Source organism: Pseudopipra pipra, chromosome 1 (genome assembly GCF_036250125.1).
Source record: "Pseudopipra pipra isolate bDixPip1 chromosome 1, bDixPip1.hap1, whole genome shotgun sequence".
NCBI classification, from domain to species: Eukaryota; Metazoa; Chordata; class Aves; order Passeriformes; family Pipridae; genus Pseudopipra; species Pseudopipra pipra.
In genome coordinates, this window is record NC_087549.1 from 23592359 (window position 1) to 23604724 (window position 12366).

At 42.6% G+C, this 12366-nt stretch overlaps 1 protein-coding gene across 5 annotated transcripts; it reads left to right on the plus strand.

Moving 5' to 3' along the window:
* The first annotated feature begins 333 nt into the window (after nt 1-333).
* On the plus strand, nt 334-12088 carry TP53INP1 (tumor protein p53 inducible nuclear protein 1). 5 transcript variants are annotated; one of them, XM_064648446.1, is made up of 5 exons: nt 334-434; nt 3557-3840; nt 4345-4696; nt 6272-6305; nt 8643-8793. In XM_064648446.1, exons 2-5 carry the CDS (start codon nt 3729-3731, stop codon nt 8658-8660), a joined length of 516 nt encoding a protein of 171 aa, XP_064504516.1. In that variant the 5' UTR covers nt 334-434; nt 3557-3728; the 3' UTR covers nt 8661-8793. The 5 variants fall into 5 exon arrangements, with proteins under 5 accessions (XP_064504516.1, XP_064504534.1, XP_064504501.1 ...); XM_064648464.1 differs by having other exon boundaries at nt 4348-4696; XM_064648431.1 differs by lacking the exon at nt 6272-6305 and having other exon boundaries at nt 8643-12088.
* The last annotated feature ends 278 nt before the right edge of the window (nt 12089-12366 follow it).

Consider the following 12366-nt stretch of genomic DNA (forward strand, 5'->3'; position numbering starts at 1 on the left):
AGAAGGCTCCAAGGAGACCTTATAGATTTTCACAATGAGGGTAGCAAGGCACTGGAACAGGTTACCCAGAGAAGCTGTGGATGCCCCATTGCTGGACATGTTTATGTTGAAAGGAGCTCTGAGCAGCCTGGTCTAGTGGAAGGTGTCCCCGCCCAGGGCAAGGCTTGGAATGGGATGGTCTTTAGAGTCCCTTCCATCCCGAGCCCTCAGCGCGGGGGCGGGGCCGGGCGGGCGGAGGGCGGGTCTGGGCGGGCTGGCCCCGCCCCCTCCGCTGCCCACCCGCCCGTCACGTGCGTTAGCGACAGGCGGTGGCGGCGCCCATTGGTGGAGGCGCGGGGGGCGTGGCCGGCGGCCGGTCCGTCAGCGGCGCCGCGGCCGTGACAACAAAGGGCTCCGGAGGCGCCGGGGACGCGGAGCGGGGGAGCTGCGGTCCGGTGAGTTCGCTGTGGGGGCGCCGCCGGCACCGGGCACTGCCGCTGACCCGGCTGTGATGGTGTCCTGCGCTCTGAGCGCTGAAAACCAGTAGCAACAGCGGAGCTCCCGTTTCCCTGTGCGTCCATCCCGGCTTCTCTCTGCCGGGAAGGCGCCGGGGCCGGGAAGTGTTTGGCGTTTTCCCGGCTGTGGAGCAGCGGCAGTGCCTTCCGTGCCTCCCGCCCAGCCCCGGAGCGCGGCCGGGAAGGTGCGCAGCTGCTGCGGGCGCTGCCGGGTCACCCCCGGCGCCGCTCGGAGCGGCTTTTTGGAGCCTCCTGGTGGTGGTGGAAGAGCTGTGAGGTGGGGCACGGGGGGATCAGGGTTCGGCTCGCTCTGGCAGAGAACTGCACAGTGGCTTGGGGATGTAATTTTTGGGTTTTGTTTGATTTTTGCTTAGCACGTACCGCACCTCCTTTGTTAGGTTAGGAAAAAAAAGGAAAAAGATACTTCTTTTTAGTGCAGCGATACTTTATTGTTGACATTCATTGGATATGTTATCTGTAACAGCCTCTTAATCATTGCTACAGCTGACTCAGTTCTTCCCAGCCTTATGTTTTCCTGCAGCTGATAGTTCCTGCCTAAGAACTTGAAAATCTCTCTCGGTCTCTGTCCCGTTTTCCTCCCCGAACGGTGGCCCTGGATAACAGTGTAACTTCTTGGTCGCCTTCTGACTTGCACAATAGCACATGAGCGTGGCCTTTTTAAAGGCACTTGTCCAAAAGGATGTCAAAACATCAACCGGTATCTGAATGATTCAGATGTTTTTTTGGATCCTCCTTGGGGTGGGGGAAGGGGAAAATGGGGCAAACTGCTTTTGATCTATAGAAAGACAGTTGTGGGTCAAAAGCTGATGTTTGTTTAGCTTATGTTCTCAGGAACAGTGATCTCTGCTTGTTAGAAGGTAATTACTTGATGCTGCTGTGATGCCTCGAGACTTAATATAGGAGTGTCAGCTCTCATCTTTCTACACTCTGCAACAACAAAAAGACGGCCTCTGCCTGAAGGTACCTTCAGGCTTGATCTAGGAAGGAGGCAGCACATGTGTGTGGGAGTACAGGGAGAGCCAGTGCTGATCAGCAGCTGTGCGGTGGCTTGCTAGTTAGCCTAAAAAAAAACAAACTCTTTTCTTCATAGGCCTTGTGCCAGGAGAGTGTTAGGGAAAGAAGTGGAAGGTAGCTGGAAAGCTACAGACTTCAAGCATTCACTCAGAGTTCATTTCCGTATCCGTGGTAAGCTCTGCCTATAATTGAAGTACTCAAACCTTCTCAAGAAGGTGCTTAGGAACACTGTGGGCATTTGGCATTTCCTTAGGTAACCCATCCAGGGCTTAGCAACCTTAATGGTTAAAAGTGTTTCCTGCCAGTAACCACTGAAAGCTGAACTTTACTGCAGTTTAAAGTCACTTCTGCTTGCTCTGAGTGTAGAAGGTGGCAATAAATGTTTGCCTCTTTCTTCACATAATTTAGTACTGTTGTAATTTTTGCCTTCCCTCTGTTAAGCCTTTCCATTTTTAAAATTTTGTCAGTTTTCTTTAGACTTCTGATCATTTTTGTAGCTGTCATAAAGAGAGCCCTGACGTTTCATTTTTAAGTGTGGTCCTTAAAAATAGACTTTTTTCACAACTGCAGCTGAGCCAGTTGTTTCTGGTTTTGTTTTTTCCTGTAGTTGATAGTTTCTGTTGAGGAACTAGTGTGCATAACTTCTTGAGTTTTGCTGTACCTTTCCATATTGCTGCTGAAGACTACTTTAAATTCTACTCCTATTCTTTTGTGCTATTTGAATAAGGAGGAAGCTGCATAAATGTGTACAGAAGCAGTACTGTATGGAGCAGGTGCTTGTCCTTGCATTGAAAAAGTAGGTGATGGGGTCTGGTGTCCTGGGATAAGATGACACAGGAGGCCCAAATGACCCTTTAGTGTGGCCTGAAAGTTCTAGGGTGACACAGGGATTACTGGCCTTAAATAATAATCTTAATGGGTTGTATCTTCTTTTAATGGTTGAGTTTGTCTAGTGTAGTGTGTTTTCTCTCTCTTTCTGAATGCAGGCAGTTATACTGTCTTACCTGCATATATTCTTCTCTGTTAAATTATCAAACAGGTATTTAATCTGTAATGATTCTGACATGCTGTGATGATTCAAATATTACTATGGCAAAATTAACTTGTAGTGAAATCAGTGGATATATTTCCCATAGTCTTCACTTTTTTAGCTACTTTAATGGCTTCTCCTTATTGGCTCATTTATAAATATCAAAGGCTGTAAGCATGCTGATCTGAGGTGTTTGAACATTCAGCTTCTTGGTACTAATGGGATTTTTCATCTTAATTGCCAAATGCAGAGTTCAGGCTTATGGTGACCAGTTACATGTAGATTTAGGGAAATGTATTGAGAAATAAACATTGGGTTTAGTTAGCATACATGATACTTTTCCATGCTCCTTAGACTTACCATACATGACTAGTTGGGTGGTTGCTGTGAAAACGATCCCACTGGTAACTGGTGCACTTTGAACCTGAAGACAGGATGTGCCTTCCTACTTTGTTAATTTGTAGGCAGTGGCCCTGAACTGAGTGTGATGGGAGAGAGAAGAAACGCTGCCTTAAGCTTCCTTGAGAGCCCTCACAGGGGCTTCTCTTTGTCAACAAAGGAGATGAGTTGTCTGGAGCAGAAAATATGCACTTGCCTTTCACATCCCCCTCTGACCCGGAGGAAGACAGGCAGGGAGCTGGGAGAGCACCTTGCTGAGCATAGACACAAGGCTCCCGTACAAGAGTCCTCCCCTCTCTTAGGAGAAGGTGAGACTGACAACTGAACAGACCTTTCCATGGGGAGGAGGATTGAGGGGAAGGCAATCAGCTCCCACGGGAGACCTTTTTGGTGTTGTTGGTTTTTGGTGTTTTGTTTGGGTTTTTTTATACATATCTAGCTGGGAGGGGATTGTGAATACCAGTGAACCTGCCTCTCCTCTTTGAGGAAAATATTCACTGGTAGCTCCGACTACACTAGCAAGGGGGCTTTTAACTTGTTCCCCCGGGGTTGTTACTTGTTGCTTTGTCATTAAGACCCTTGTCATCATTTTTTGCAGGTTCACATAAACTGTTTACAAGTCATGCCTCTGCATGTCCCATACCTAAGCTGATAAAGCATCTATGCACTTTAATCTCAAGTCTGTGCCACTCTGCTAGTAACAGTGTTAGCTGTGCCTTGAACCTTGGATGTAACGACCTACCAGCCAAAGTCTTGTTCCTGCCTTAGTAATGTTTCAGAGGTTAAATAACATGCTCATGGGAGAGATTGATAGCTTGTCCAGCCAAGAGCCAGAGTTCAGTGAGAAAGAAGACGACGAGTGGATTCTAGTTGACTTTATAGGTAAGATGTCTGTCAGACATAAGCTCTGCCTTTGTCATGCTCTGGCTTTTGTTTGTCTTACTTCCAGGTGAACAAACCAGTAGCTTGGAGAACCTTTATCTAAGTAAAACCAGTGTGGGATTAGAGTGTAGGGTGTCTTCCAAACAAATGTACTAAAATATGTTGAGTAAACTGGTGAGAAGAATGATGTCAGGTTTATAAGCCTGACACAGATTCAGCAGAACCACCTGTACAGATAAAGTATATTTGACTTATTACGCAATTATATAGCTTTACTGATAACAGTTGCTTCACATGTCTAACATGGCTTGCCTTTTTTCCTCTCTTGCTTTATAAAGTAAAAACTTCAGTATGTGCTAATAAGAGGTTTATTTCTGTTTTTTTCTTGTTTTTTTTTTTTCTTTTCATATTCTGTTTTTGACTACGTGCAACCTTGTTGTTTTTGACCTCCTGTGATCACCAACATCCATGGGTTCCTCTCCACTGACTAATGGTCACCTACAGCAGACACTTGCACTAATTGTTCTGTGGAGGAAGCAGACATTGTTGAAGAATCAGCCACGGATGGCTCACCCGTCTTCTCTTGTTTATCGTCTCCCTTGGAACACTTGCCGGAGGCCAGCGAGTCTTGCTTCATCCAGTTTGAGTCATGTCCTATGGAGGAGAGCTGGTTTATTACCCCTCCCCCATGTTTTACTGCAGGTGGATTGACCACTATCAAGGTGGAAACCAGTCCGATGGAGAACCTCCTAATAGAGCATCCCAGCATGTCTGTGTATGCTGTCCATAATGCCTGTCACAGCCTTAATGAGACTGGATGTGGAGATGAGGAGTTTCACAGCCCAGGTAGTCCCAGGTATGTGTGAATTCTCTTGTCAAGCAGCTCTGTTCCTGAAAATATCTGGTTTCTACTTGATCAACTTAGACACTTAATACTGAATTTTCCAGCGTATTTCAGAGCAGGTGAATAAAGCATGAATACTACACAAGGTGGTCAGGGCTGCCTACCTGCTTAGAAAAATGTTAATACAAGATGACTGTGTCAGGAAACAGCTGGGTATGCTATTTTGATACTACAATGAATATTGATGGAGCCTAATTACTCCCTTGCAGAATGTGTCCCAATCGTGTTGAACTGCTGGCAGTTCACTGTATATCCAGTAATGTACATATGAAAGCACATTGCCCCCTTCACAGCTCTATGTTTTTTTCATAACTGCTGATTAATACCTATTCACCTTGTGAGATGAAATCTAGGGACTTGGGTTTTGGGTGGGTTTTTTGGTTTTTTGGGTGTTTTTTGTTCCTCAACATAATGATAGATAAGGATAGGATTAAATTTTTCCACAAGCAGCTTGTGAAACAAAAGCAACCCAAAATATTTCACAAAACTTTGTGCTGTAAACTTTTGCTTTTAGCAAAATAAGATCAACTTGACTTGTGTGTACAGCTATACAAATATAGTATACGTAGATGTATACAAATACTGTTTCTTTGCCATTATGACCCCTCATGTGCCCATGCATTCATTGATTTTGAAATAATTGTGTTTTGTGAATCCCAGTTAATACAAAGACTGACTTTTCATCCCAGCTTATTTTTGCTTATGTCTAGAAGCAATAATAAAAAAGAGAACAAAACAAACAGAGAAAAATAAAAAGAGAAAAGATTATAGTATACTAAGTTTTGATATACAGGAAGAAATGAGTGTAGGGTGAAGTTGCTGCAGGTAGATGCCTATTGACTTCTCTGATCAGCTCCTTGCTGTATTTTAAGTTCTTAGTTCAAAGAAACATATGACTTTGAGATGATGTGCTGCTGTATAATATTGAAGTATAGTGCTGATACTATTGGTCTTTGGGTGGAGGATTTGTATAATTGGGGAGAGCAGTTTATGATGTTAAGCATCAGGGGTCTAGCTTAACTTAAACAGGGAGAAACTATGAGCACACAGCACCTTTAAAGTGAGGGTCTGAAGTAATCTGCAGAAGAACTGGAGGCTGCAAGTCATGCCCTGGAAAAAGACAGTAAACCAGTTTATCTAAAATACCAATTTGCAGTGTAACACTCAAAGTTTGGATACTGACTTTTCAGTGACTTGAACTAGGGATACTGGTATAAATTCTTCTGGAGAATAATCCTGTCTCAACAGTACAGTTAAGCTGCTTTAATGTGGGGGGAAGCTAAAGGTATGATGATCTTCAGCTGGCATGTAATTAAGTTTCTTCACACTGAATTCTGTGCTGTTGCTTTGTCAGAAGATCTAGGCTCTTATATTGGTTACTTTGGGTGGCAGAACTGGGACAAGAAAAGTCTAAAGCTGAGGTAGACTGCAGAAACTGGGAACATTGATTACACTGATTTTACAGTAAGTTTCAAAAGCTGTTTTGAAGTCTCTAGTGGTTTAATGGTTGGCCATTTAACATTATAGGGCCAAGAAAAGCTGCTTAAGGCACACTGGCACAGTAAGTACTACTGTTTTGGGACAGTGCTTTTTGTTTGATCAGGCTGCTAGCAACACTGCTTCCTCTAGAGCCTTGTCTGCCAAAGCAATACTGGTTTTAGGACTAACCTTTGTGCCAAATGATGTTACTTGATCAAGCCTAACTACATCTGCTTTAACAAGCCAAAATGCTAAGTGCAGAAAAATTACTGAAATATTAATTGGGGTGGGGTCTGAAGCCTTTAATGTTTCTTGTGAGGTCTGGCTCTATAGTGCAATTAGCAGAACACTTCTGCTTTCTAGCAGAATAGATGGTGGGAGTGCAGCAGTGAATGTATATAGTGATGGTCTGGCTTAAGACACAGCCCCTCTAAAATTCTATTTTGACAATATCAATGGAGACTTGTCAGCCTTATTCTCTCAGTGCATAGGGCTTGCTAGTGCCAGGCTACCAAAGGCAACTAAGGTACCAAAATGCTACATTTTGGAAGAGCGTGTGGCCTTTTAGCCAATTCAAACCACCTGTGCTATCCCAGTTTCACTTTATGTTGACAAATAGAAGAGTATTAGTTTGCAAACCAGTGCTGGAAGGGTATTTGATAAGCTTAAGTATCTTCCACCTGCAAGTTTAAACCAGTTTTTCTCCTTTTGTGGAGGAAATCTATTTTCTCATTTTAAATTCCTTTCAAAGCAAAAGGATGTTGTATAAACTTCCCCCTGTTTGTCAGATTAGTCATATTTTTCCATAACAAAACCACAACAGTTTGTATTAGCAGTTGCTGCCCTTTGCTAGTTTAAGAGTTTGCTTAGGAAATATGGGTTGCAATAATTGTGCTGTGGCTTCCTGGCTCCTTACAGCTTTCCCCAGAACAGCTTCGCTTGAAGTTCCACCTCCAGCACTGTTGATTGTGCTAAGGGATTGCCCCATATAGAAAATAGTAGCCCCATATTTGCAGGTACCCTCATCTGTATTAACCTGGTGTAATCCACATAGAACATATTTACAGTGCACTGCGAATTGATTGGTGCTGTGTTATTCACTTATTTCTTGATTGATATTTTAAGTGCTAGGTTTAGGACAATATCCAGTGAATAAATGGGAAAATCAGCATGTCATATTTGGCTGTTCTGCTGTGTCTAGCCTTCAGTCAGTCATATCTAGCTACCCAAGGATCTAAAAGCAAGATTAGGATATTTAAAATAAAAAAAAAAAAGGTAGAAGGCAGGGAGTATTCCCTTGCTGACAAGGAGTAATTCCCTCCAGTGTGGAGTGGTGGGAGGCAGAGGAGATCACTTCTGTGTCAGCCCCCCAAGAGTAAGGCTGCAAAGGGCATACCATGGACATGGCAGACCCGATTTACATCTACAGAGACTGCCTACAATAAATGCAATTTAAGCCCTTCCAGAAGAGTCATGGTAGTGCCGAAAAACAGACTTCCCAAGAGACCTCTTGCTCATGCCTGAGCAAGTTCCTGGTCTTGCAGACATCTTTCCTGAGCACACTCGCCAGTTGACAGCTGGTTGTTGGGTCCTGGGTGGGAAGAGAGAAGGCAAGCAGCTCTGATGCCACTGGTCTTGCACCAGCTGTAGCACTCAGATTTGGGTTTTGCTTTGCTAAAATGGCCAGGCTATTTTTAACTTTACTTTTGAAGTTTCAGGAAGTGCCAGTGATTGTTCTTTCAAGTAGGGAAGTCCTTTTTCAATATGTCAGTCCCTGCTTGCATAGGCTGCTGGTTTGTTTTTCACTGTTGCATGATGAAGGAAGGGTTTGCCAAAACTGCTGACTCTCTGCTCACGAAATTTAGAGGGCTGGTTGAGGAACAATCCTTCTAAGTTATTTCCTGTGTGTGTCACAACTGATCTATCTTTCCCATTCCTCTGCATGAACATTGTTTGGATTTACTTGTGTGGCTGGCAGTTGAAATGCACTTTCATTAGTGTGCTTCTGTTTTCAGGCTGAACCACCTATGTTCAAGATGATTTAAAACCAAACTTTGCCTGATGGATAACTCCAAGTCTTCTAAAGCTGGAGCAGTGTGACACACATTGCCTTGTGTTTCTGATGTGTATTGCATCTCGGGCTTAGGGAGCTGGGGTGGGTAAGGAGGAGCACGATAGTGTAAGTGGTGGAAGTCCAAAGGCTGTTGTGGAGCCCTCACACAGAAAGTGAATTGGCAGCACTACTCATTACTTACCAGCGTGGTAAGTGGCTTGACCTTGCCTCAGCCCAAATCTATGTCCAGTAGAATAAGGCTGCCCTTTTGAAATGCTAGGTGTTGATCTCCACGTTCTACCCTTTATTTTACTTGTCTCTCCAGTGCACCTCCTTAACGACTGATATCTGTTGTTACATTTCTAGACTGGAGGCCCGAAATGAAACAGGACAGCGTGTTCACTGCTATGTCACGGCTCTTGCTACTCGTTCAACTTTTCTGGAAAAAAACAAGAGCTTTCGTCCTACCCACTGGATAAAAGAACATAATGAAAGACACTGTCTCAGTAGAAACAGTCTCCGTCGCCAAAATCTTACCAGGGATTGCCACTCTCGGCAAATCAAGCACAACGGACTGTTTGTTCACCAGCCTTGCCAGCGTCAGTTCAATTACTGATGGTTCTTGTGGTTTTAATCTAGGGTCTAATTGTTTTTTAGGTTGCTCTTGTTTTCATGTGTAGGTAAGTGTAGTCAATCTGAAGCTGATTGTCAATCCCTCAAACACAATCATAACTAGTGTTGCATTGTTTTGAAAAGACACATAAATCTCCAAACGTCTTGCAGCGAGTTATGAATGTTGATGTTAAATATCAATGTCTTGGAAGCCTATCAGTACAATAGTTTGTGTGCTGTTTTATAAACTATGATGTATAGATGGGTTCTTAGTTAGTATTTTAAAGAAACTTAACTGAGATGGAAATCAGTTACATTTTGCATTACTCAAAATGGAGTTAGAAAAATTGAGGTTAGCCGTATGCTTTAATGACCAGTACTTGACAGCTTGTGTATCTGTCTGTATTCAGCATATATGATTACTTTCTAATGAGGAAATTCTATAGCTGCCAGTGGATATTACATAGCTGTGCTGAGCTGTTGCAAGAAGGACATCTCATCTAAATTGCCTAGTACCTACTTGTGTTAGTGGAGTCTGTGCAGGTGTGTTGGGTACTTGATATGGATATTGGAAGAGGGTTAAATGTCCCCCCAATATTGTTGCAGTATGATATGGCACCGGTGTTACAGATGTAGTACCTCACAGTGGAGTGGAAAGATAAGTGGACCTATGGGTAAAGTGCAGATGCACAACACAGAGAACTGAACTGGGTTTTACTTGGTACAGTTTGAGTTCTTACTCCTTTCTCTAACTATTTCTGTCTTTGATACATGTATTTCCCCCACCCTGTCTCATTTAATCTCTAGTCTAGTTAAAGAAAAAAGATGGTGGCTTGACTGTTCTTTTAGTCCCATCAGTAGCTGACTGCTGATGGACAGCTATTTCTGAGCTACAAGTTGCTGTTAGATTGTCTTGATATTTACAGATTGAGAGTAGCCCAAAAATAGCTAGAAGGAGGCTTTCATTAGAAGTTCTCCTAATTTTCTCTCTTTCTCTCTGTGAAAATGAAGTCCAAGTTAATGGGGACTTGAAATGAAGGGCAGTGTGAGGCAGGGAGAAGCAGATGCTGGAAAACAGTCTTAGAGAACTGAACACGGCGATAACAGGGTGTGTAAAAATTGATCAGCAGTGGTGGTTCTCCTAGCCCATTGGAGGCAGGACTGGGGCCAACAAGAAAGAAAAGCCATTGAAAACTAACAAGTAGTTTTCTTAAGAACACTGTGCAAGATGTTTTGGAAGTTGGCAGGCACTGCTAACTACAACTACAGGTGAAGTAAAGTTCACCTGTAAACAAAAACTGTGTTCCACAGCAGCCATACAGCGTGCTGAACCCTGATAGATCAGTCTGGGAAGTGGATTAAATGAGCATGGAGGTGAGGAAGAAGAAATCTGCACTGAAAGAAGGGAGGAATGATAAGTAACTTTATCCTCCTTTCTTTCAGTGCTTAATGTGACTTACTGTGTTTTCCCTTGTGTTTAGTGCCTAGGGCATTAAAGTGTTAACATTACACTCAACTGTGTCTTCCAGTAGTCCTTATACAGAAGTTGGTATAAGGAGTCACATGGGGAGTCTTTGAAATCAGGTGAGGTCGATAATGTGAATTATTCCAGACCTATGAAGTATTTTAAATTCAGCCAAATGCTTCAATTTCACTGAAGCAAAACCCCAACAATTCAGATTGACCTTGATATAGTGGTACTGTTGCACATTCTGCAGCTGGAATTGTAGTGGAACCTACTTGGCATACAGGAAACAGCATTTATAACCTCTGTTTCACTGCAGATGTGCTGCTTCACTGAAACTAGTTAGGAGTGTTGCAAAGGCATGTTGAAAAATAGTTAAATGTATAAAAGCAAGAGGTGCTTTCCTGGACACACTAGTCTTTTTTTTTTTTTTTTTTTTTTACACATTGAATTCACATGGACACTGAAAGAAAATAAAATTAGTCACATCTTGAGTTTCCAAAACAGAAATTTTGTTACTGTTCTTTTCAGCAGTATGTGCCCATGTCTATACAACAATTCTGTTCTGGTCCAAATACTCTGGTTTATCTGCAGATAGCTGTAGTTTCACCAGTCTCTTACCTGTTCACAAGTACTCTTACTTGCCCTCAGATTATCTACCTTTATCACTCCAGCTTTTTGTCTGGCTTAAACTTCCATCTCCTCACTGCCAACTTTCTAGCTCAGGAAAATTCTTTGCTTTCCTGTATTACTTTTCTTTATATAAGGTAAATACTTTCCTTCAGCTTTAATTTTCTTAAAGTGAAATGAAGGAAGATGGAGTCTCCACCTCCCTATGTTGGAAGGAGTAAGTAATCCCTTAGCTCTTAACAGGGAGATGGAGTTGAGGGCATAAGGCTCCCAGGCATTACAATGAGAGCCTTGGTCTGTTCTTCTCAGTAGGCAAATAAATGCAACTTTAGACTGCTCCTAGAATTGGGAGATACTGATCTTTTTATACTACATTACTAGATGACTTTCTGGTGATGAAAACCTATATCTTTCAGGATATAAACTATTTTGTTGCACAAAGCTGTGCTTCTCAATTTGTAGTATTGGAAACCATATTATTGTGTGAGATAGTACTGCATTAATGGCTTTTTGTTAATTTGTTTTACATATTTATGTTGGTCTAGCCCTGTTTTGTGCCTGGAGCTATTGGGCAATTAGATTTGTTTGGGTTTTCTGTTTTAATAGTGAGCTGTGTGGCTTTTTATATGGTTTTTTAAGTTGTATTAAAGTGTGGGGTTTTTTCTTGTAAAAGTGGAGGCCTTGCACTGTCTCATACTGATTGATATTCATGAATTTTGCTGAAATTGTGTTTTCACACGTATTGGTCAATGGACAGAATTGCATTTTAAACTGTGCCTTCTACGCAGCAAACTTGAAGATTCAAAAGGGACATTTCAGTTAGGATTGATACTGTACATCAGTCTATGCATATATGGCAGCTTCTCTCCAGAGCCACTTCTCTATTTGTAGCAGTCCTTTTGATATGGAAGAATGTCTGGCTCTTATTTTTAATAGTTTAACACAAGCTGAAAACAGACAAAATATAGCACTTTGCCAAAAAGTAGCATTGCTTAACCAGTGTGTATTTACTAAAGTGATCTTCTGTATTTTGTTTTCATCGTGCATCCTGTGCACCATGGGGAAACATGATCTTAACTCTCAATAAAAAATGGCCTATTAAAAATTGTCAGTCTGTTCTTTAATATTAGAGGTTGGTCAAAATCCAAATGCCTGAGCACCCCATTCAGGTAGCAGGCACAACTACTGAGTGTCTCAATGTGTGCTCTAGTACAGAAGTTACTCTGGGAATGGGTTTGCATTGCTGATCAAGTGATAACGTGCATCTGAGCGCTGTTACACATCTCTGCCAACTGCTGTGTTTCCTGATCAGCAGGTGGGAGCTCTGTAGGAGAACAGAACAGACGTAAAAACACATGAAGCAGGCATGGGGTGGGTGGAAGG

Bases quoted from the DNA above. Each gene is read 5' to 3' on its own strand.
- TP53INP1 (XM_064648431.1), top strand. From the start codon at position 3,729: ATGTTTCAGAGGTTAAATAACATGCTCATGGGAGAGATTGATAGCTTG. The intron at 3,841-4,344 runs GTAAGATGTCTG...GGTCACCTACAG, and splicing joins GATTCTAGTTGACTTTATAG to CAGACACTTGCACTAATTGT. The intron at 4,697-8,642 runs GTATGTGTGAAT...TTACATTTCTAG, and splicing joins CACAGCCCAGGTAGTCCCAG to ACTGGAGGCCCGAAATGAAA.